Source organism: Erpetoichthys calabaricus, chromosome 14 (genome assembly GCF_900747795.2).
Source record: "Erpetoichthys calabaricus chromosome 14, fErpCal1.3, whole genome shotgun sequence".
In the NCBI taxonomy this organism is placed as follows: Eukaryota; Metazoa; Chordata; class Cladistia; order Polypteriformes; family Polypteridae; genus Erpetoichthys; species Erpetoichthys calabaricus.
In genome coordinates, this window is record NC_041407.2 from 11,112,108 (window position 1) to 11,138,314 (window position 26,207).

The 26,207-nt window shown below is 43.3% G+C and overlaps 1 protein-coding gene across 1 annotated transcript in view; it reads right to left on the bottom strand.

Moving 5' to 3' along the window:
* Positions 1-458: 458 nt before the first annotated feature.
* The window catches only part of LOC114664599 (alpha-N-acetylgalactosaminide alpha-2,6-sialyltransferase 1-like), a 35,138-nt gene continuing 9,389 nt past the window's right edge, over positions 459-26,207 (bottom strand). Inside the window, exons 2-9 of the mRNA XM_028818781.2 lie at positions 16,981-17,299; positions 16,549-16,711; positions 8,765-8,930; positions 8,378-8,516; positions 6,792-6,895; positions 3,875-3,958; positions 3,612-3,711; positions 459-651 (exon numbers count right to left, since the gene is read on the bottom strand). Coding sequence (XP_028674614.2) covers positions 481-651; positions 3,612-3,711; positions 3,875-3,958; positions 6,792-6,895; positions 8,378-8,516; positions 8,765-8,930; positions 16,549-16,711; positions 16,981-17,299 — 1,246 coding nt within the window. The 3' untranslated portion in view covers positions 459-480. The remainder of the gene's footprint in view (positions 652-3,611; positions 3,712-3,874; positions 3,959-6,791; positions 6,896-8,377; positions 8,517-8,764; positions 8,931-16,548; positions 16,712-16,980; positions 17,300-26,207) is intronic.

Consider the following 26,207-nt stretch of genomic DNA (forward strand, 5'->3'; position numbering starts at 1 on the left):
CCTAGAATACTGAAGTGCTGGAAACCTCTGAAGCAGATGCTCCCAGAGAGCAGGTATCAGCGAGTCTTCCTTTTGCTTTCGCCTTCTTTTTGGCCGTCTGTGGTGTCCCGTCTGCTCAGCTGCCCTACGCAGTGCAGGATTTACGTATAAGCTACACAAGCTATAGCTTAGGGCCCCCGCCTTCTTGGGGGCCCCCAAAACAAATTGTCCGAGTGAGCAATTGTCATATATACTTAAATATACTACAGCATTATTTGTCCCAATCAGGCCCGGCCTTAGGCATAGGCGAAGTAGGCGACCGCCTAGGGCTCCGGCATCTGGGGGGCCCCGGATCGACTCCTTGGTCTAATTTTCATGCATTTCACAGAGCTTCCAGGGGGGCTCTGCCCCCCTCAGGGGGCCCCTGGACCCCCCTTTCGCCTAGGGCCCCATAATACCTAAGACCGGGCCTGGCCCTACGATTTACACTCTTGACGGTTTTCAGCTCTTATGGTTGAGGTTAAAAAGTTTTGCGTCATGAAACATCCTCCACATTTTCATCTCCAGTTCAAAGTCATGATTGATATAGAAGATGGTCTCTTTGTATGTCGTATCGTAATAATGGTCGGAATATTTCTTATAGTTCTCTGTAATGTACCCATAGGCATTCACCTGTCAAGGGGAAGAGAAAACAAAATGGTGAGGTGGCCTTCTGCTGTTAGGCACCAAAAATCCTGGAGTGCCTTACCAAAAGAACATAAGTTCTTGATAAACGAGAGGAGACCACTCAGTCCATCAGGTCTGATACACCAGGCTACTCCCTTCAAACTACTAAAAAACTTTTTTTTTTTTTTAATTTGGCTTTTCCATATCTGCTTTTCAGTGCCAATTTTAACAAATGTCTCACAAAACCATATACTTTATAAATTTGCAATTGTCATTGACCTCTCTTATTCGCTGCTTTCCTTTCTGAGGTGATGTTTTCTGCCACCACCATCTGTACCAAAGTGCTCTGCGGTCACCAGTGACATCAGAAAGAATATGCACGCTGCCAACTGTCAAGGAGCTCCACTTCATCGAATCTTCTAGGGTGAAGCATACCAGCAGTAAGGAACCATTTACGTTAGGTAGAATACCCCCATATGGGCTGGGTGGTCTTTTGGCCTTAAGTTCCTTGGTGTTAATCTAAGACACTTTCAAGCTTGGAATTTTATATAATAATGGCTACACCCGAGTAGCTTTCAAGTTAAGCTGGTATGATTGGATGTACAGCAATCCCTCGCTATATCGTGCTTCGACTTTCGCGGCTTCATTCTATCGCGGATTTTATATGTAAGCATATCTAAATATATATCGCGGATTTTTCGATATTTCTGCGGACAATGGGTCTTTTAATTTCTGGTACATGCTTCCTCAGTTGGTTTGCCCAGTTGATTTCATACAAGGGACGCTATTGGCTGATGGCTGAGAAGCTACCCAATCACAGCACGAATTACGTATTAAATAAAACTCAATGATATACGATAGGTATGTTTGTGTGTAGTATATAAACAGTGTGTTTACATACATAATTTCAACAAATCTTACCTAATATCTAAGACAATATGTTGAGAATATATGAGAATATATATTAGAATAGGTTTATGCTGTATAACGGTGCGGGAAATGTTTATAAGAGTGTGGGAGAGTTTATAAGGGCTTAAAATATATTGTGAGCAGGGGGGCTGTTCGCACCCCTAGAGGATACGGACACTCCTCTAAAAAATGCTTAAAGACTACCTTCACACTGCTCCCTTCCTTGCTGGGTGATATGCTTCCCGTGTGGTGCTTCGCATACTTAAAAGCCAAACAGCCCTATTGATTTCTGATTGTTTGCTTTTCTCTCTCTCTCTGACATTCTCTGCTCCTGACGCGCACTCCTTTGAAGAGGAAGATATGTTTGCATTCTTTTAATTGTGAGACGGAACTGTCATCTCTGTCTTGTCATGGAGCACAGTTTAAACCTTTGAAAAAGAGACAAATATTTGTTTGCAGTGTTTGAATAACGTTCCTGTCTCTCTACAACCTCCTGTGTTTCTGTGCAAATCTGTGACCCAAGCATGACAATATAAAAATAACCATATAAACGTATGGTTTTTACTTTGCGGATTTTCACCTTTCGCAGGAGGTTCTGGAACGCAACCCCCGCGATCAAGGAGGGATCACTGTACCATGTTTATCTAGTGGAGAAAATAACATCATGCTGCAAGAAAACCGTGAATGTGTCTAGGTGCTTTGCCACTCTATGGTAACTTATCAATATTCATGAGTGGGGCGGAGCCTTTAACCAAAACACAATGGTGTGCAAACAAAAAGCTGCAAAGCCAGTTTTAGAACAAATTGAACTGAACCATTAGATGAATGAAGTGATAATGATGACAATGTGATATTGTCATCAGGTGTTGACAAGGATATTGAAACTGATGCATGCGGCCCTGTATATCTGCTAGAGTGGCAGATGCATTTTATTACATCTTATTAGTACAAATGTTTGTGATGTCCTATCTATTGGTTTGTCAAATGCAATGCATTTCATTACTACAAATGTTTGTGATGTGCCATCTGTTGGAATGACACATGCAATGCATTTCATTAATACAAATATTTGTGATGCACCATCTGTTGGAATGACACATCCAATGCATTTCATTACTACAAATATTTGTGATGCACCATCTGTTGGAATGACATATCCAATGCATTTCATTATTACAAATGTTTGTGATGTGCCATCTGTTGGAATGACACATGCAATGCATTTCATTACTACAAATGTTTGTGATGCACCATCTGTTGGAATGACACATCCAATGCATTTCATTACTACAAATGTTTGTGATGTGCCATCTGTTGGCAGAGACTTAGTAAGCAGATAAACACACAGAAATATAGACACACAGACACTTATACTTTAATGAAGGAGGCTGTAAAGGCTATTACTTTTAGCATTTCATTTGTTTAATCATTCATATACTTATTTATTTCGAATGTATTATTTTTCTTGTTACTCAGATATAATTTCCTCTTTAACATCTTGTATAGTGCCATGTTTTTTTGTGAAAATGTGTTATACAGGTAAATGTCATCTTTGTAGTAACCAGTAAATGAAAAAAATAAAAATTTTCCTTGCTAATTATAATTAATTGCTAGCATGAAGGATGGCAGGGTAGTGTAGTGGTAGCACTGCTGCCTTGTGAGATGGAGGCCGATGTTGGCATCCTGGGTCCTCCCTGCCTGGAGTCTGTGTGTTCTCCTTGTGTCCACAGAGGTTTCACCTCCCACAGGTTGGCTGCATTGGCCCCTGATGTGTGTATGTGTGTTCGAAATATGAAGGACTGGTACCTTACCCTGGTGATTGTTCCTGCCTTGTAACTTGTGTCTGCTGGGATGGGCTCCAGCTTCCCCACAACTCTACTCAGGATATAGCAAATTTGTGAAATGGGTGGATGGATGTTTGCATGAAATCATTGACAACAGCAATAAGCCAAATTATGGAGGCCATGTGTGAACCTGACAACTTGCTCTACTTACGACTCAGCCGGATGGAGGACATGACACAGGAGCATCGCCAATAAGTTACATTCTGAACTTACCACATCACACAAATGGAGTGCTAACATCAAGCTGAATGCACCAGTGCTTGGCCGGTAAAGGTCCCACTCTCTTCTAGTAAGGGCCTTAGACTTCAAATATCTGTGGAAAAAAAAATCAAATTTGACACCATGTTATGTTCACATTATAATGAAGTTTGCAGTGAAGAATGTCTTCTGATCAAAAGCCACACACCCATGACGTATTGAGTCAAAGAGCACAAGAGCAACAGGAGTAGGACAAAGATGGAGTAGAGTAGGCTTACCTGTTCTTTATATATCTGCTGAAATCAGGATGAATGACTAAGTACTTGTCCATTGTGAAGTTCTCACCAAAGTATTTGACAGGCCTGAAGTAAAAGCAAATGCACCTTACTGCCTGGTTTGGTGGATATTCCTGACATTGTTTGTAAAGAATTGCACTGGTGGAGTTCACTTGGAATACACAACCAGTCATCGTAGCCCAGACTCCAGACTGCAGCCATGGTGCCATCGCTTTCAAATAATCAGAATTTAGAGCCGACCCAGAATGTCTTCAGAACCCTTCAGTTTCTGCACACTTAATTGTGTTGTAGATACGCTTGCCATTTTGGCCCCTCAATTTACACTCAATAATGACAAAGTGAAGACACGTTTTCAGAAAGGGTTTACAAATTTATTAACATTGAAAAACTGAACTCTCTCATATATTCCTAGAAGTATTCAGACCTCCCTCCAGATTGTGCTAAGGTGCCTCCTGTTTGCTTTAATTCTCCTTGAGATGTTTCTAGAACTTGACTGGAGTCCAACTGTGGCAAACTGAAGTGATTGGACATCATTTAGAAAGGCAGAGGCATGTCTTTGTGTAGAAGGTCCACAACTCACACTGCATGTCAGCACAAAAACCAAGTCATGAAGTGCAAGGAACTCTGTGTAGACCTCAAATTGTGGTGAGACACAGATCAGGGCAGGGGGATAAAACCAACTCTAAAGCTTCCAGTGTTCCCAGGGGTACAGTGGCCTCAGTAATTGTGAAATGGAAGAGGTTTCGAACCACCCAGAGTTGGCCATCGGGCCAGACTGAGTAACCAGTCATGAACGGCCTTGGCCAGGGAGGTGACCAAGAACCCAATGGTCCCTCTAACAGAGCTCTAGCAGTCATGGACTCAGATGTGAGAACCTGTCAGTAGGACCACAATCCCCATCAATCGAGTGGTTATGGTAGAGCAGCTAGATGAGAGCCATTCTTGAGTAAAAGGCTTATGACAATCTAAAGGACTCTGAGAACTCTGGTCTGATGAGACAAAAGGTTGGACTCCAAGCTCAATGTCTGGTGAAGACCCAGCACTGCTCACCACCTGCCTAATACCATCCCTACAGTGAAGCATGGTGGTGGCAGCATCATTACGATGGGAGGTACAGGGATAGGATGACTTGTCACAACGGAGAGAAGGATGAATGCAACCAAATGCAGAGAAGTCTTTGAAAAAAACCTGCTGCTGAGCGCACGCCACTTCAGACTGGGGAGACGGTTCACCTTTTAGCATGACAATGACCCAAAGCACACAGCCAAGACAATGCTGGAGTGGCTTCAGGACAAGCCAGACTATTCTTGAGTGGCCCAGACTTCAACCTCATTGAATGTGTGTGGAGAGACCTGAAGATGGCGCTTATAGACTCTTCCCATCCAATGTAATGAAGCCTGAGAGGGTCCCAAAACTGCCTAAAATGCAGGTGTGTAGGGACACATGCAAGAAGCCTCATGGCTGGGATTGCCATCAAGGGGGCTTCTACAAAATACTGAATTGTAGATCTGAATAGTTTCAGGAATGAGAGATTTCAGTTTTTGATTTGTAATAAATTTTGCAAACCCTTCTGGTCACAATTTCACTTTGGGTTATTGAGTGTCGACTGATGGGCCAAAATGGTACGTGCACCCATTTCAGATGAAATCTACCACACAATAAAGTGCAGAGAAAGTAAAGGGGTCTCAATACTTTCTGAACTACATGCCTGAGCTTTGTCACTGTCCCTCCTGATGACACGCTGCTTGATTTTGTTCCAAACAGCCCCACCCATTTTCAAAACCTGCTTAATCCAGTCGTAGGGACACAAGGGGGAAGAACCTTGCAAGGCAATATACGAGGTCTGTCCGGAAAAAGTCCAGCCATTGTTAATACAGTACAACGAGAACGGTTTGCCCGGCATCGATGTAACCTGGTGGCCAAGGAGAGTGGACTGGAATGAGCATGCGTGAACAATGATGACTTCACTGGACTAGTCAGTGGGGGGCGCTAGACGCCGTCGAGTGAGCACGTGTACCGTGTGGCTGTCGCATTCAAAATAACTGAGCGAGTAGAGCAACGAACCTGCACCCGATTTAGTGTTAAGTCTGAACATTTGTCAGCGGAAATGATTCGGATGATTCCGAAGGCTTTTGGGGACGATGCAACGAGTGCATCGTCACAAATGTGTCCTGCCTTTCTGTATGTCAAACTCAACATTTCTTCTTCCGCTCACAGTCCTCATGCCTACCTACCACTTGAACCTTTATGCTGCACAGTATGGTCTCACTCTTCCCTCTACTCCCTTCACCTACCACTTGAATAAATGAAAGCGTGGCACAAATGCTTCAAAGATGGCGCCCCCCTACAGCCCAGATTTGGCGTCCTGTGACTTCTGGCTTTTCCCAAAACTGAAATCACTTTTTGAAAGGGGAGGGATTTCAGACTGTCGATGAGATCCAGGAAAACACGAGGAGGCAGCTAATGGCGATTCCAACAAAGGAGTGTTCTGAACAGTGGAAGAGATGCTGTGTGGGATCCCAAGGTGCCTACCTTGATGGGGACTGAGGCGTCATTGTCCTGTATCTTCTTCAATAAATGTTTCTGTTTTTCATATTACGTGACTGGGTATTTTTCCGGACAGACCTCGTATTTCTCTTTAGGTTGTTAGATGTAACAATTGGTCATCCTTCATGAACGATTCTGGTCAATCGGGACAGGGTTTGATTGTGTCCTGAAGCCCTCCATTCATGATGCATGGACAGAAATTTATTTGACTACATTTTAACTTTATGAAATCACAATGCAATAGAAGTGACCAAACTTCTGGGCCAACGTAACATGGTTTAAACTAGAAGAATGGCAAACTTCTATTTTATTTTATTTTATTTTTTTAAATCATGTTTAGCAGATTCATTACCATTTCCTTTTGAACAATCCTTTTTCCACGGTCGTATTTCGGTACAGGGCTTTCATCCACTCGTAATCTCGGCCGCCTTCCGGGAGCAGAATATACTTTGTGTCCTGTGTGGAGGAAACCAAGAAGTCAATGAAGGAGGAAGGTGACGTCTAACTTATACTAAGATGGCCTGAGAAGCTCAATAACTCGACGGGTGTCATTTCTTTCAGGCTAAATTCTTGAAATTTCCAACGTCTGATCGCTGTCACTTGAGGTGGACCTTCTGCTAAACTGCAACCGAAACGCAAAATTGCGACTTGAGGCAAATGGAGATGAAGATCAAAGGGTTTAAAATTATCCAGGGGATTGAGATGGTGACTTCAAAATAAGTTTGTGAAAGACAAATTAACTGCTTGCAAGCTACTTAGTGTTAATAGCTGACTAAGCCGTTTTGCTATAACGGCTAGTTATTCATACAGGCGTCTGTCATAAGACAGGGTGCAGTAAGCTGACCAAAGACAATTTCCAATTTCTTAGGAACACGTTGTCACACACGTGTGGATAGGAGGCAGCTGAAGGGCTTGGAGAAGAATGGTAGTACATCTGCCCAGGGGGTGGCGGGGTGCACTAATGCTCTTTCTGAGTTCCCTGCAGACCTTTCCCGGGAAATCCCACCAGGAGCCCCTGCCTCAACCCGAGGATGACATCACTTCCAGTCCCGGCCCCAAGGATGACATCACTTCCAGTCCCGGCCACGAGGACGACATCACTTCCCCCAGACTTCCTATAAAGCCTCACTCCTTTCCCCTGGAATTCAGTTCTGTTTTGGACTCTGTCTTGTAAACTTGACTCAACTTCAAACATTTACTTTTTGCAGCCAGGATACAGAATTATACGGGTGGCTGCCTCAAACCTTTGCCATGTCTTGTGTCTCTTCATATCACAGCGTCTATTTGACACAAGAGAGCTAACATTTCCTTCTTCAGGGTCTATCTGATTAGTGAAAAACAATAAGAACAGATGGCCCATTAGCGTACTAAAACAAAATGCTTAACGATATTGTGTTTATTTTTGAATAATAAGGGGAAGGGGGAGGAAGAAGAAATTATAAAAAGCCAATAGAAAAAAAAATGTAACTTTGCTCATCTGCCTTGCAACGTAGAATCCATGTTCTCATCTGTGACTGAATAAAAATCGAATTGATTGAACTTGTCCTGTCTTCCTCGGGGGGTTTTTTTACTTCCACAAGTTCATCAAGGAGACGGGGACACAGTTGAGGGGTAAGTGTCACAGAACCATTAGGAAGGAGACACATGGAATAAGAGTGGTAGACCGTATGGACCTTCAAATCTCGACTTGATGTTACTTTGGACCAAGTGAGGTGGCTCAGATTTTTGAGCATTGTTGGGTCAAATCACAGGTGGTTATCTGAAATGTTCTAAAGAAACGAGTCGGGTACATCTACCCTAAAACCAACAATAACCGTCTTCAACTTGGTCTAAAACGATCAAACTCCACAACCTGAAAAAGGAATTGAGCAAAACATACCTTTGGTTTCTTTACAAAACAGCCCCCCCAAGGGCTCGGTCTCCTCCAGTTTTAATTACCTCATCAACTGGCACTTTGGTGAAGCCGTTCTTCTTATAGATGTAGAGCGAAGTCGTCATTGTGTTTGCCGTATGGACGTAAAATGAGGTTTTGGAGCCCACATCTCGTTCAAAGCCTTTGATTACCGCGCCATTCACCCTGCAAATGGAAAGTGTTGGGTTTAAAGCACGGCGTTCGACATGTGACTATGAATTAGCATTGCATTGGGCAACACGTATGGTGATTTTGCTGGTTTTCTGCTTATCACACCGAGTTCTCAGTCTTGGAGACCATTACAAGAAAAAAAAAAAAATTAGATTATTTAGAGTAAGACTTAATAAAGTTTGGGCGAAATGAAGTCCGTCAGCTTTTCCCTACTGTCCACACTCACAGCTGTAGTAACCTACCGGAAGACGTAATCGTGAGAGTCGATTTCCTGTCCCTTCCGAGAGCCATTGAGGATTCCGCCATTGCCTACGGCAGCACAGCGGATGCAGCCGTCCCTGCTTTTAGTTGTCAGCCGAATCTTCTGTTTGGCTAGGCTAGGCATCAATTCAACGGCATCCTTTACATCTAAAAAGAATAAGGAGGAGCGTGTCAGCCATGTTGCACTTAGATTTGATCTCTAAGTTTTGAACAAAAGGAATATTAGCCACCTCAACACCGCATAAAACAACGGGAGAAAAACACTTGACCAGCGATGAGCAAAATGATTCACATGAAAAACTGGATTTGCAGCCAAACAGAGTTGGCATTATACAAAAATTCACAAATTTCTGTAGAATTTGTGCTATTAAGGCAAGAAGAATACATTTATCACCTGTCTGTAAAGCAATTTATGTTTTGATTGCAAATACGTCACGTTAACTAAAAGGTCACAAGTTTAAAAAAAAAAAAAAAAAAAAGGACAAGTAAGGATGGGGAAGGGGTGGGGGGGGGGGTGCCCTCTTTGCCACTTATGATGACAGAGTTGATGTTTGCAATCCTAAAGATGCCTCAGATGCAGCACAGCACATGCAGTGAATTAAGAAACAGTATTTGATGTGTTTCTATTTTGTTGCTAAATATATATATATTTTTTTAATTAAGGATTCTTCATTTCCTTTTTGTTCAGAAGCCAGAGGTTCACAGTCATCCTTTCCCTTGTGGTATTTTTCTGGGACTTTCCTTGTTTTTTTTTTTGCAACTTTTAATACCAGCTCCTCATTCTAGGCATGCTTACACCAAAGCCTGTAGGTAGCAGATGGGCGACTAGATGGTTTGGGGTGAGTCTCTTCCCTTTTTTTTCCGTATTTTGGAGGCCTCAGAGCCTTTTGCCATGTCTGGAACTTCAGCTTCCATCAACGAGTCCCTCAGGGGTTCTTGGAGAGTTGCTGGAGTTCAGTATCTGGGAGTTCTGTTGTTGGATTCTTCTGGTGTTTGGCTTTCTTGCCTCTGTCTTTACGGTTTCTGATTTTGTATTACAGACTGATTTTTGTTAGCCTTGGGTTGTCTTTTTGAGGTTATTCCCTTTTCGCCTGTGCTTTGCCCTTTCTTTGCTGCTAGGGTTTTTAACAGTTTCCTCTTCCCTGAAGGAAATGTACAATATTTAATAAACCTCAAGCCTCATCAGGTTTGTTCTCCTTCTTCAGATTGTACGTTGACCAGCCTAAGAGTAACCTGCTGCTCTGGGGGTATGGGGTGGCCCTGCTTTTTTTTTTGGTTTCCTCTCAAAGATGACTCCACGTCCTAACAATAAACCTTCCGTCCCTGGTGTCCCTATGTCATGGAGTGCCGGATCTTCAGTTTTTAAAAAATTGATGTTTTTTTGTACTAACAAACACTTACAAGGGCAATTAACATCACTTAACATCAATTACTAGGTACATTCTGCCTGAATTGTACCAGTAATCTGTCACCGTAAAGCATTCAGTTTCAATGGTTGGCCTCAAGTGGTGTTGATTATCTTATCACTTGGAAACAGAACTTTGACAGCCAGACAATTAAAGGTGTGTAATATCCCATTTCATGAAGCCCATGTTACGAAGCCCCACGTGGAATTTTAACATAAAAATGGTTTGTCCGATGGACCAGGGGAGAAAAAAAATTCAGATGCGTGCGTCAGTAGGCTTTGCGCCCTACGGACCAAGTTACCCGAAATATTCTATAAAATTTCAGTAATTATTTACCATTCTGATGCTGATTTTTCTGACCACAAAATAGGTCTTTATGATAGCAATTGACGAGAAGAATTCATAATTAACTGCAGAATTACAGTATTTGCCATAATTTTCTAGATATTATCAAAGATTCATTTGGGAGTTCTAGAGTGCATCTTTCTCTCACACAATTTGTCTCAAAAACGAATTGGCACGTCGTCATCTCATAACAGGCTTAAATTTCAAGTTTGATATTTTTCCGTCCAGCCGTTTTAGGTCTAGACCAGGGGTGGGCAAAGTCAGTCCTGTAGGGCCGCAGTGGCTGCAGGTTTTTGTTCCAACCCGGTTGCTTAATTAATTAGAGACCAATCCTTGCCAATAATTTAATTTCATGGCATGCTAGTGCTTTAACTCTGCTATGTCAGCTCATTCTCATATCCTAGATTTTCTTCCCCTTTCTAAGGATATCATCCAAATGATTTGAAGCCTAAAATGGAGGAGTAATTTTCAGTCCTTCACTTTTTAATTAAACCATATAGTGCACGATAAATACACACAGAGGTGTAAATGGAAACAAGCTAAATGAAGAAATGCTGCTTTCCTTTGTCATTTGCATCTTATTGCTAATAAGGAGCCATTAAAAAAATGAGAATACAGCTCTTTAAGAATAAAATAAGCAATAAGGGTTCAATATCTTAATGAGCGAGACAACTAAAACAAAGCAGAAGTGTTACTTGAGCAATAAGTGCTTTATATTAGGCCATTGGGTTGGAACAAAAACCTGCAGCCACTGTGGCCCTCCAGGAACCACTTTGCCCACCCCTGCTCTAGACCGTCCTCAAGAAACTGTGACACACAGACAGACACCCATCACCGAGATATCGATGTTATCGGTATCAGGGGGCCCTAAAACGCTGAGATCTGTTGAAAGCTGTAGACTGAAATTTTTAACGAGTCTAAAGCTTTCACTCCTCCCCCATAGATGATTGGTTATGTGGGTGAGGCAAAAAAGAAACACCAACAACAAAAAGGACAACAAGAGCGGGCAGAAGAGGAGACCGAGAGACACGTGACTGTTTCATGCGACTGTCAGCGCAAGCATCTTATGAATAACACTGATCACAAAATCAAAAGCTGCCCCAGGACAACATCCAGTCCTTAACATTCTTCACTTTTTCTGTAACAAAATTAAAGATCTAAATAATTCAACTAACATAAATACATCGTCTGTCTATATCTTTCCCTGCTTTCCTTCTCTAAGTTCTCACCAGTCACATCTGCGTTTGTTAATAACCTGCTTTGTAAGATGAGGCCGACTACTTGTGTACTGGACCCCATCCCCAGCACACTACTTAAATCCTGCCTTCATGCCATAATCCCGACTGTTACAACAATAATAAACTCATCCCCTGACACTGGCTCTGTGCCGCTCACTTTTAAAATCTCTTCTCTAACCTCAGTGTTAAAAAAGTCTGGTCTTCATGCTGACAATCTTATCAATTTCCAGCCTATGTTCTACTTACCTTTTCTGTTAAAAGTTCTTGAGCGTGTTGCAGCCTCCCAACTCACCATTTACTTAACCTCTAATAATTTGATGGAACCCTTTCAGTCTGGTTTCAGGGCTCAGCACAGCTGTGAAACTGCTCTGCTACGGGTAACCAATGATTTGGTTATGGCAGCAGACTCTGGACAAACCAGCATATTAATTCTGTTAGACCTCAGTGCAGCATTTGACACTCAGGTCAGACATGACATTTTACTGTCCAGAATGGAGAACATGCTGGGTATCTCTGGCACTGCCCTCCAGTGGGTCAAGTCCTGTCTGACTGATAGGCAAGAGTTTGTTAGTCTTGGCAACAGAAGATCCAGCTCAGCCTCAGTCATGCAAGGAGCTCCTCAGGGCTCTGTCCTCGGCCCTCTTCCCTTCTGTATTTATATGCTTCCCCTTGGCCATATTATTTGTAGCTTTGGACTGGGTTATCATTTTTATGCAGGCGATACTCAACTCTACTTTAATGTTAAAAGTGGAACTTCATCAGAGCTTTCTCAGCTCACAACTTGCCTTAGTGAAATTAAAACCTGGATGGAGCAGAACTCTTTAAAATTAAATTGCAACAAATCTGAACTCCTGAAAATTGGGACTAAAGTGCAACTTAATAAAATGAGCTCCTTCCCAGTGTATCTTGGCAGTGATCTCATCAGACCTGCATCTACGGCAAAGAATTTTGGTGTCATTTTTGATTCCTCCCTTTCTTATTCCGCCCATGTAAATCACATTAAGAAACTTTCTTACTTTCACCTCCGTCACATATCCCATGTTCGCTCCTTCCTCTCCTTTTCTAATGCTGAGAAACTCGTCCATGCTTTTATCACATCCCCCTACTGGCAGGTGCCCCTTCTAATCTTATATCACAGCTCCAGCTTATTCAAAACTTGGTGGCAAGTCCTTACTTGAACCAGAAACAGTAAGCACATCACACCCATCCTGCTTCGCCTTCACTGGCTCCCTGTGTCTTACAGAATCGAATATAAAATCCTACTAATAACCTACAAAGCCTTAAATAACCTCATGCCAAACTACATCAGTGACCTTCTCCATCACTATGTGCCTGCCCGCCCACTAAGGTCCTCCGATTCTGGTAATCTTGTTGTGCCCCACACTAATCTACACTCCATGGGTGACAGCAGGGCCTTCAGCTGTATAGCGTCCAGACTCTGGAATGACCTACCGAAATTAATCAGGTCAGCTGACTCCATGAATTCTTTTATAAAATGACTCAAAACTCATCTGTTCATTTTGACTTTTAGCTCTACTTGACTTTATTACCCTTCTCTCAGTTTACCTCTCTGTCAAGATGCTCATGTAACTTGTGTGTGTGTGTGCTGTGCCATTAGTTATGTTGTTTGTTAGGCTTTTTCTCCAAATTTACTATCTTAATCTTCTTTATTTACTTATCTGGTTTATTACAATGCTATATACTGTATACCCTGCTGTTCTTTCTTAAACTATGTGAAGTGTCTTGAGCATGGGAAAGGCGCTATATAAATAAAATGTATTATTATTATTTATTATTATAAGCTTTTCCTAAACACTGTATATATCCAGATTTTGCTATCTTTTTATATTGTGGCGGGCGACCAGGTCCCATGCCCGGCCGGGACGCCCCTTCTACTTATGTTCTGGGGGAGCAGCCATGGGCTCCTCAGTACCTCCCCCGGGACGCTTGGTGGCAGCCTCCCTGGCTGACGATGGTGCCTCAGTTTCCCTCAGGGTTCCATGGGAGATGGAGTTCTCCACAACCCTATGAGGATCTGGGGTGGCTGCCAGGGGGTGCTGCATGGAGCCCGGAGCCAGCTTGGACAACTGTACAGCCCCACCTGGAAGTGCAAGTGATCAAGGTGGGCTATAAAAAGGACCGGCATCCACCACTCTGGGCCAGAATTGGGAGGAAGAGGACGAGGTTGCTTGGGAGGAGTGGTGGTGCCAGAAGAAGGGTTGTTATTTGTGTGCTTGGGACTGTGTTGTGGCTGGAAGGTTCACGGGGAAGACATGCCCTACAGCTGAAGAAAAAATAAAAGCCCTTGTGTTTTTACATGTGCCTCAGTGTCAGTCTGTGCCGGGTCGGACGCTATAGTGGCCCATTTCACAATATTTTCTATTATACTTTCTTCAACTGGTATTATTCTTCTTTAATAAATACCATGTTCCTTTTAAATTTCTGTACAGTAATCCCTCGCTACTTCGCGGTTCACTTTTCGCGGATTCACGACTTCGCGGATTTTATATGTAAGCATATCTAAATATGTAATGCGGATTTTTCGCTGCTTCGCAGGTTTCTGCGGACAATGGGTCTTTTTATTTCTGGTACTTGCTTCCTCAGTTGGTTTGCCCAGTTGATTTCATACAAGAGATGCTATTGGCAGATGGCTGAGAAGCTACCCAATCAGAGCACGCAGTCAAGTTCCTGTGTGCTGCTGATTGGCTCAGCGACGGAGTGCTGCATTAACCAGGAAGTCTCATCTCACTCATTCAGCATTAACGTGCTCCTGCTGCAGGGGCCGTGTCCAAGCACCAACAGAAGATGCAAATGATTGCAGAAAAGGTAAAAGTTTTGGATATGCTGAAGGAAGGGAACAGCTACACTGCTGCAGGACACCATTACAGCATCAATGAGTCCACGATTCTTTTTATTTAAAAAGGAGGAAAAGCATATAAGATCTACAGCCGCAGTGTCCTTTAACCAGGGCGCAAAATGAGTTGCAAGTGGATGTGATAAGGCAGTAGTCTGGATGGAATCTTCTTTAGGAATCTTTGCAACAAGGTCGACGATGTCATGACTGCCTACAAGCTGCTACGTGTACTTCGCTATACAGTAAGTGTAAACTTATCTACCGATTTCATATTGCTTAGCAGTTGTCCCTGTTATTAATAGAGTAAAGGGTGGGTTGTAAACAATACAGGGAGGGTTTAAAAACGTCCAAATACACGTTAAATAATTAAATAAATATGGTGTCCCTACTTCGCGGAAATTCAGTTATCGCGGTCGGCCTTGGAACCTATCTCCCGCGATAAGTGAGGGATTACTGTAATTTGTCTCTATATTTAGAGTGATTGAATTTAATAAAGTAAATATTAAGACCAGTAGGAAGTTGCCATATGCTCTGATCTGTGGGGTTTATCAGGCTGAGGAGGGCACCTCCATCCAATAGAAGGAACACTACGGTAAAAGTAAGACATCATTGGTTGGTAAGTGGCCTATAGACGAGGATGTTGAGCCTTTGTATGTTTAAATGTATTCTTGGAGACTGAAGTATTCTTTGGGTCCGAGTTATATCTAAGACATCATATGTTGTTTGTGCCAATGATAAGTAAGTCTCTTGTGCTAGTGAGCGTTGGGCTGTGCAGGCGTCATTCATACGGCACTTATGTGTTTAGGGTTTCTGTGTATGTGTATATCTACAGCATGGATGTGTGTGTTAATCTTAAGGTGCGAGAGTGGACCAATCTGGTGAGGTCACTTATCCCTGGAAAACACATCTTGGCTCTACAAGAAAGCAAGTAAGAGTGATTTGAGGGTAATAGCACAATAATCCTCAAGGCTGTCTGTTCCGCTACTCTTCAGTGTCTACATGCTTAGTGTAGAAGAGCAGAGTCATCCAGTGTTCACCCGAAGCAGAATGATGTCTTATTTCAGGATGGGAAGATGAAATGAAAACCACAAGAGAGTCCAAATCAAAGAGACAAACTAAATTTTCATTAAGCCAGAAACGGGAGACAAGAATCAATAAGTCAGGAAAACGAGAACGAAAATACGGAGAATCACACTTAAAGTCTTTAAGAATTATCCAAACACAGATACTGAAGCAGCACACAATATGACCGTTGTCACACACGTGCGCATGGGAGGCAGCTAAAGGGCTTGAGTAAAGGCAATTCTGAGGCATGCTGGGATGTGGCAGAGTGCACTGACTCTTTTTCTCTCTTTCCTGTAGACCATTCACAGGAGATTCCACCTGGCTCTCTTCACGTCACTTCCGGGACCGAGCCTATGGAAGGAAACCTTGCCAGCTCCGGCCCCTGTGATATCACGTCCGGGCTCGAACCAATGGCTGAAGAACATGAGCCCGATCCCTATGATCTCACTTCCTGTCTCCCCCTTTAAAAGCCTGCACCTTTTCCCTATTCCCTCAGTTCCATCTTGGACTCGGTTGAATGCACATCAGTGCAGTATTCATTTGAAAACAACTTTTGCAGCCAGGAAAATAGTTACACGGGTGGCTGCCCCAAACCTTTGTATGACTCTGTGTCAAGTTTGTGACACCGTTTATATGGTCGCTGCGCCGATATCACTTGAGCTCTGGGAGGTTGATGTGAAACACACCATTAAAGCACTATGGTAAGGAATTAACATTCAACAAAATAAATATTTGTATCAAGTTCCTCAACCTCAGCAACCTCAGAAAACCCATCAAGAAGACCCAGGAACTCTTCAGCAAAGCGAATGAAAATTAATGAAGAACACCAATCATGACATCCAAAAACAGCGGTTCACCTTGGTAGTTGGCCCCCATCCATCCATAGGGAGGGTTGAACTTCTCCAGCCTCTTCCACTCCAGTTCACTGAAATGTTCTTTGTGCATAAAAATCCCAACATCAGGAATAAATGCTTTCTTAAACCAGTCAACTTTTGATTTTCTTAAATTGACTGGACAGGTCTGTGAAAAAACAAAGTGCCCAATATTAATAATGTAATCCCAATGTGCTCGAGAAATGAATGGCATTGGCTTTGTCACAAATTGGCACGACCTGAGGAGCAAAGTCCAGAATTAGCTTCAACAGGTCAGAAATTCGATTTCCCAGCAACTCTCATCTGCTTGTCAGAGAGCTTCCAGCTTTACCTGTGGGACACTTGATTGTTTGTGCAACAGTGACAATGAGCAGTAGGGACATCTTGGACAAGAAAAGTGAAACGTGCAGTTCTTACCTTCCTTTCTTCCATGTGGTCCCGATGATACTCCTCTTCGTCTGGCCACACAGGGTACTGGTTGAAATTCTTTGGGTTGTATGGCTTTCTTGCTGTTGTTTGATTGCTCAGAGAAGTTTTTCCTTGAAGTTTGCTTTGCTGAATGTCAAGACCTGCCTTTGCGACCATGTCCTGGGTCTGTGTCGTTGATGTCTTTCTTGCGAGCTCATTGGGAGTTTGTAGAAAAAGACCAATATTTTTGATAAACGCTTCCTCATCTACTTCAATGCAGATCATTCTCTTTTTCACAGTAGTCTGTACAGCTGCAGACTTTGGGGTTCTGAAATAAAACATGATATTAGTAAACATTTAACATGTTTAAAACAAATGAATCGCTCCTATTAATATCTGTACTGCTTGTGGAGGGCGACAGCAGTTTTGAAAAAGAATGGAATCAGAAAATGGCATGGAATGGTCTCTGATCAAACGGGGACTGTAACCGGGAAGACTGTGATTAACAACAAACTTCTATCTCATCAGCAAATTGTCCCCCAGGGCCAACCACCTCTTTGTTAAAAACCCACAGATATTTCAATTTTAACTTCTACCCAAAATCCACAAATCCAGATGATCCTGGACACCCTATTGTTTCTGCGTGTAACTGTCCTACTCTTCCTATTTCAGCTTTCCTCCATAGTCTTATGAAAACACTGGTTGAAGTTCTCCCTTCAAACTTAAAAGACACTGACCATGCTCACCGGTTCCTTGACAGCTTTAGGTTTCACTGTACCGACAGCTTTCTCTTTATCATGGATATCACTTCTTTGTACATGGTCATTCTTCATGATGAAGGTCTCATTGCCCTCAATGACCAGCATTCAACAGATGTCCAGTTCAGGATCCCTCCATGAACACCCTCATCAGACTGACAGAACTGCTTCTTAGTCTCAATGCCTTCTCTTTCGATAACTACTTTTTTCACCAAGTCTGTGGAGTTGTAATGGTCACTAGAACAGAACCCAGCTATGCCAACATCTTCATCCTTCCTACCTAGGCTTTGTACCAGACCTGTACAAAAGATATATTGACAATGGTGTTGGTGCTGCTTCTTGCTCCAGAAGGTAGAAATGCATTAATGATTTCATTAGTTTCCATTCATCCCTCAGGTTTACAGATGACATTTCCACCACAGCTCTACCATTTTTAGACATCATTCTTTCGATCAGCTTTCCAGGACTTAAAACCTCTCTTTATTACAAGCCAACTGACTCATGCAGTTACCTTCTCCATCCCTGGCATACTGAAACCTCCCTACCTCTTTTGATGAGGTTGACGTCAGTAATGAAGCTTTCAGAGTGAGGAGATACTTCGATGATAGTGGATACCTTCCTCATAATATGGACAGAGCACTCAATCAAGCCAATAGAAGAAATCATAACACCCCACTCTAAGAGGAACCTCAACAATGGAACCTGGAACTTGCTGATCTTCCCGTTTCAACTCAACACTCCATTTCTCCAAAAGGTATCATCAAATGAAATTTCCTCATTTTGCTGGCTGATCCTTCCATGGGAGGCTTTATTTTTCCTCACCCTCCCTTGACCTCCTTCCATCAACTGTCTTAAGCTTCGCAAACTTCACATTCACAGCTCACTTCACAGAGGAGAGCCCCATTCCTCTCCACTTTGAGCTGTGACAGGAGCCACTGTGCCATTTGCAAATATGTCACCACTAATAACCTTTGTATCTGATCTCACTGGTCAATTCATTGTTTAACAATGGGCCTTTTGCCAATCTAAAATTTTGTTGACTAAATTTCTTGTAGGAAGTGTCCAGCCATCAATATCGTGGTAACAGGGAGACGGCTAGCAGACCATTTCAAGGAGCCTGTTTGAGCCGTTAAGATGAAAGACCTCACCAAGCCATTTGTAGAACATGTCAGGTCTTTGATCATAGCCACACCGATCTCTCCTTGTGTCCTTCCACAGGGTCTCAAAGACACTTTTCAAAGGAAACAGAAGAGGCTCTGCTCACTCCCAGCCTGAGACCACACATTTCTCAGGCCTGAATAACCAACTAAGCTTTTAATCTCTTCCTCCATCGTCTTTATTGGCAGCTTTCCTCACCTCCTCTCCAACCCTGCTGCCAAAATTGTGGTCAAAAATCAGAGTGGTTAGTTGTAACCCAAAAAAGATTATGCATAACCGGAGCCAAAAAGGAAACATGAGATGTAATTGAAAGTCAGAGAGTTCTAATAATCAGTAAATTCAAAATGAACAATAAGAAGCAAAAGGTATTTTCCTTAGTGATTAAAATCTTGGAGGACCAGAAAAAGCCCAACGCCAACTTTTAAACCTTCACAACGTCATGTGTCACATTTTCCTGGTCATCTAGCCTAGTAATAGCAAGGCAACCATCCACAAAATTATCCCAAAAATGGCAGTGACTAGAAGCCAAACAAGACAGCTTCTCGGAAGAACGTGGATCATTTTTAGCAACTTTTAAAACATAATAGTTTTGGTTAGAGATTTGAGATCCGCATTGTCACATATACTGTGAGAGTATAGTGAAATCCTTGTGCAACAGTTACAATGATGTGCAAATAAACTAAAATACAATAAATAAATAACTGTTTCTGAAAATAATTATACAAACAATATAATAAATAAGAATGAAAAAGTAATGTTCAATGGGATTTCAAATAAACCAGCAGGAGGGTACAGCACAGTGCAGGGTAGGTAGGATCAGGTTACCGGAAATTCAGTGAGACCTTATGGCCTTGACGCAGGAGCTGCTCCTGAAGCGGGTGGAGCGAGCGGTGAGGCTTGGGTAGCACTACCCTGAAGGCAGAAGAGAAAACAGGGGATGAGCTGAATGGCGATCATCAGAGATGACGGATTCAGCTCTCCTCAGACATCTGTTTGAAGGGATCAGAGGCTGGTTCAGGTGCTGCCACAGCCTGGTTATGACGTCATCTCCTTGCCTTCCTCTCCTTCATCGGGTCTACTGATGGTCGTTATCGTCACCTTGCCTTCCTCTCCTTCGCCAGGTCTACTGATGGTCGTTATCGTCACCTTGCCTTCCTCTCCTTCGCCAGGTCTACTGATGGTCGTTATCATCACCTTGCCTTCCTCTCTTTCGCCAGGTCTACTGATGGTCGTTATCGTCACCTTGCCTTCCTCTCCTTTGCAAGGTCTACTGATGGTCGTTATCGTCACCTTGCCTTCCTTTCCTTCGCCAGGTCTACTGATGGTCGTTATCGTCACCTTGCCTTCCTCTCCTTCGCCAGGTCTACTGATAGTCCTTATCGTCACCTTGCCTTCCTCTCCTTCGCCAGGTCTACTGATGGTCGTTATCGTCACCTTGCCTTCCTTTCCTTCACCAGGTCTACTGATAGTCGTTATCATCACCTTGCCTTCCTCTCCTTCACTGGGTCTACTGATGGTCATTATTGTCACCTCACCTTCCTCTCCTTTCCCAGGTCTGCTGATGGTCATTACTGTTTTGTCCGTGCACAGAATTACCAACAATATGTTCAGGTAAGTTCCAGATAGGGAAGTTTTCTGAAACATTATTTCTAATGTCTGCAGGGTTGTTTGGCTGTACACAATAACAGAACTTGTGCCACGCACAAGAACAGGGAAAGAGCAACTCATGGTGTGTTGCCCTGGGATCGCAAAATAAATATTACCAATGGAATCCTTGCCCTTCTTAACCCCAGGAACTGCAATCAGATAGAAAAAATTAAAAGCACAACCCTTGTCATGGCAATGTCAAGTACTGAGGCCCTGGCGAAACTGAAGAATGACACTTTGCTGAGAATGCTGGGAACAAGCAGAGGTACAACGCTAGAGTGACACATGAGTGGTGCTGCACTGAAAGCCCTGTCTGATGAATTCTCTGAGAGCATCGCAAGGTTCTACAGACTGGCAGTAGTGAGGAGCGAAACAGGCAAACCTCAATTCGCTGACAATTTTACATGTGACAGTTGACAGCCTATGAACAAACCTAGAAGTACAATGCAGCTACGAGGAAGAAGGAACACGGGTGTCCTGGTGTCTGTTATCTTGTGTTTTATGTACCATAACAGAATGAAAAAAAACAAGGCAAAGATATGGACAACGGCTCCATCAGGTAGCGCGTAATTGGCTGTTAGAAAATGGAGTGAGCTTGCGAAATGTTTTGGAAATGTAAAACTGTGCAGAGCTGTCTAATTTGACATACCGTGCAATTTCTAATCATGCATATCGACATGTTCAGATGATGAGACCAGCAGTCATCAAGTCTGATCTCCCTTCCACCTTAAAGTTGTGTCATGTGATCCTGGCTTGAGGTGTGCTGAAAGACTGGATAAGAATCGTTGGAACTTGGAACATTACTATCAGCATGTAATATTTTAAGGAAAGCTGTTAGTTGTTATTTTATTTTAAATAATCCTCCTTCTCAGAGTGTATGGTCTTTTTTATGGCCATGGTGCAGTCGATGTGATTAAAGGACGAGGAGCTACACTGCATGAGCACTCGCTAAGCAGGGACGTGCGGTCAGGGGAGGCATGAATGAGGCATGACATCATGAAACGTAAAAAAACTAATAATGAAAACATAAAATAAACGTGTCCACTGGTCGGTGTTATTAATTTGTTTTCTGTAGGATTCCAATAATTTTGATCATTTTTATGGTCAAAATCGCTGAAGTGGCGCATTTTCTGTTCAAATACAGGAGAGAAATGCAAGGTTCAGCAGCAACGAGCCTCCCCTCACCTCGGACTGCACTCTCCCTCACACACTGACGAGGTTGATGTGTGCGATTGGCGCTGCCTGTTGCTGTCTCCCTGTATGTCGCCAATATAATGTTTGCAGAAACGTTTATTATACACCCTGACTTTCCACAGTCTGGCTCATACCTTTAATGAAGGTGTGCGACATATTTAGTCTTGCTGATCGGACATCAAACCGCCGTGAAAAGGCACAAAGTGAGGCCGACAGTACCATGCCGCCCTGAAGGGGGCGCCTGTGAGCCCAACAGGTGCTCGTTGCCATAGACATACATAGATAGACGGCGCATTCACTGTGTTGCCCATTGGACACGATACGTCAGCGCGTACGCCATATTGCGAGAGGCAAAAGTGCCATTTAAACTAATACAGGTAAAGGTGGAAACTGGGTTTTCTGATGAAAGAACAATAACGTTTAAAACAGTATCATTTACATATAACAGATTTTGGTGAATCATTTAAATGCAATTATTTATATCAATTTATACACTAATAATGACAATTATTAAATAATAATTATTATTATTAAATAATTCCTCCCACATAAGTAATATTTCTCGGACTGCCTTCTTCCATCTCCGAAACATTTCTAGACTTTGTCCTGTTCTTATGCAACACAGTACTGAAGTATTGGTTAATGCCCGAGTCACCTCACATATAGATTATTGTACAGTAATCCCTCACTTATCGCGGGAGATAGGTTCCAAGGCCGACCGCGATAACTGAATTTCCGCGAAGTAGGGACACTATATTTATTTAATTATTTAACGTGTATTTGGACGTTTTTAAACCCTCCCTGTATTGTTTACAACCCACCATTTACTCTATTAAAAACAGGGACAACTGCTAAGCAAAATGAAATTGGTAGATAAGTTTACACTTACTGTATAGCGAAGTACACGTAGCAGCTTGTAGGCGGTCATGACGTCGTCGACCTTGTTGCAAAGATTCCTAAAGCAGATTCCATCCAGACTACTGCCTTATCATGTCCACTTGCAACTCGTTTTGCACCCTGGTTAAAGGACACTGCGGCCGTAGATCTTATATGCTTTTCCTCCTTTTTAAATAAAAAGAATCAATGTCCTGCAGCAGTGTAGCTGTTCCCTTCCTTCAGCATATCCAAAACTTTTACCTTTTCTGCAATCATTTGCATCTTCTGTTGGTGCTTGGACACGGCTCCTGAAGCATTAGCACGTTAATGATGAATGAGTGAGATGAGACTTCCTGGTTAATGCAGCACTCCATCGCTGAGCCAATCAGCAGCACACAGGAACTTAACTGCGTGCTCTGATTGGGTAGCTTCTCAGCCATCTGCCAATAGCATCTCTTGTATGAAATCAACTGGGCAAACCAACTGAGGAAGCAAGTAAAAAGACCCATTGTCCGCAGAAACCCGCGAAGCAGCGAAAAATCCGCGTTATGTATTTAGATATGCTTACATATAAAATCCACGAAGTCGTGAATCCGCGAAAAGTGAACCGCAAAGTAGCGAGGAATTACTGTAATGCTATTCTATCTGGCATCCCAGAAAAACTTATCCATCGCTTACAACTTCTTCAAAATTCTGCTGCCAGGATAACTGGAGCCCAGCGTACCTGACTGCGCAGTCACACCAGACGGGTTCATTGTTTATCGGGGAGACAGAACGAAGGACTCAGGCAAGTCGAGGGGAGGGGGTGTGTGCTTTATGGTTAACTCTTCGTGGGCTACGGATGTGTGTGTCTTAAAAACACACTGCTCACCGGTTCTCGAGCTGCTGACCATTAAAGTTAGACCCTTTAACCTCCCGAGGGAGTTCAGTTCAGTTCTCCTTTCAGTTGTTTACATCCCCCCACAAGCTGATAAAGCTTCGGCTATGGATGAACTGTATTATGTTATCAGTGGACTAGAGAACGCTAACTCAGAAGCAGCATTTATTGTGTTGGGAGACTTTAACAGAGCAAACATGAAGAAAGTTCTCCCTAAATACTATCAGCACATCTCTCCCCCCACAAGAGGTGATCAAACACTGGATCATTGTTACACCTTATTCAAGGACTCCTACAAATCTCTCCCTCGACCAGCTTTTGGAAAAGCAGACCATTGCTCTATATTGCTGCTGCCTGCATATAAACGAAGACTTAAACAGGAAAAACCGGTTTACAGGAACATCTACAAATGGGACAGTGAAGCTGAGGGGGTCTTACAGGACTGCTTTGAAACAACTGATTGGCAGATGTTTGAGGATGCAGCTGATGGCAACATCAATGAATTCACAGACTCTGTCACAGGATATATCAGCAAGTGCATTGACGATGTTGTCACTAAAACCACCGTTTGCATATATCCTAACCAGAAACCCTGGGTAAATAGGGAGATCCGGGCTAAGCTCAAGGTGCGGACCTCTGCCTTTGGCTCAGGGGACTCTGATGCATACAAAGCAGCCAGATACGACCTCCGGAGGTCCATCAAGAAGGCCAAACGGAACTACAGGGACAAAGTGGAGTCAAGCTACCACAGCTCTGACACCAGGCGCCGGTGAAATGGACTGTGCTGCATTACTGACTATAAAAAGAAAAACACAGTCAGTGTTCAGCCCACTGCATGTCTTACAGACGAGCTCAACACTTTCTATGCTCGTTTTGATGCAGCCAACAAAGAACAGGTGCTATATCCTCAAGGGGGCAGTGAGTCTGTCACTCTGATCCTTGAAACGTTTGATGTGAGAAGGTCCTTCAAAAAGGTCAATCCTCGCAAAGCTCCGGGACCAAATGGCATCCCAGGCCGTGCCCTGAGGGCGTGTGCTGACCAGCTAGCAGGTGTGTTCACCAACATTTTCAATCTCTCCCTGAGGCAGTCAGTGGTCCCCACTTCCTTCAAGGCATCCACCATCATTCCTGTCCCAAAGAAACTGGTGGTCTCCTGTCTGAATGACTATCGCCCGGTTGCACTGACATCTGTCATTTTGAAGTGCTTTGAGCAACTGGTCAAAGGTTACATCTGCTCCTCCCTCCCTGACATGCTGGATCCTCTCCAATTTGCTTACAGAGCAAACAGATCGACAGAGGATGCCATTGCGCTAACAATAAACACTGCCCTCACCCACCTGGAAAGAGGAAATACATATGTAAGAATGCTGTTCATAGATTACAGCTCGGCATTCAACACCATCATTCCCTCAAAACTCGTCTTGAAGCTTGACGACCTTGGGTTGGGGACGACCATCTGCAGATGGATTTTCTCTTTCCTCACAAACAGGCCCCAGGTGGTGAGAGTCGGCAAACACAAGTCCTCATCACTCATTTTAAACACAGGAGCGCCGCAGGGCAGTGTGCTTAGCCCCCTCTTGTATTCCTTGTTCACCCACGACTGTGTTGCAAAACACGGCACAAACACCATCATCAAGTTTGCAGACGACAGAACCATCATAGGCCTTATCACTGACAACGATGAGATGGCCTACAGAGAGGATGTGCTGGCACTGAGTAATTGGTGCCTGGATAACAGCTTGTCTCTTAACGTCAGCAAAACCAAGGAGATGATCGTGGACTATCGAAAACAACAAGGCAGAGAACACCAGGCCATCTACATCAGCGGCGTAGAAGTTGAAAGGGTTAACAGCTTCAAGTTCCTCGGAGTAAACATCACCGAGGATCTCTCGTGGACCCTTCACATAGACACTGTGGTCAAGAAAGCTCCCCAGCAGCTCTACTTCCTGAGGAGGCTGAGGAAGTTTGCCATGAATACCAACATCACCTCAAACTTTTACAGGAGTGTGGTCGAGAGTCTGCTGACGGGCTGCATTACTGTCTGGTATGGGAGCTGCTCTGCCAGCAGTCGGAAATCACTACAGAGAGTGGTGAAGGCAGCAGAGCACACCACGGGCAAGAGTCTCCCTGCCATTGAAGACATTTACCTCCATCGGTGCTTGCGTAAGACAAGCAGCATCATAAAGGACCACAGCCATCCATCACACCAGCTGTTCTCCTTGTTACCGTCTGGCAGACAATACAGGAGTCTGGCTGCTCGGACTACAAGACTTAACAGTCTTTACCACCAGGCCATTCGACTCCTCAACAGCAACACCTGAACACTTACATACACTTACATTACATCTACATTGCACTACATCTACATTGCACTACTCACACACAAACTGTACCTGCACACACTCAGAATACTGACTGGAACATGCATCTGCACTTTATGGAATATGCATCTGTACTTGTAAGAGCCACTTTCCTTGTTCTATAAGATTCATGAATGTTTATTAGATGACAATGCATAAACTATGGAAGGTTCCTATAACCCCCGTGAATAGAATCGTTTTGGTATGTACTTGCCATTTCTAATAGCTTGGAGTAAACATTATTCTTCAGTTAGTGTCAGCCTTGCCTTGTATAAGGTGTGGAGGCATACGGTTTTTAACCGTGACCGCACGTTACCATGCCTAGGCACTTGCCTATGTGCCAACCGGCTTACGAGCCTTTAAGAA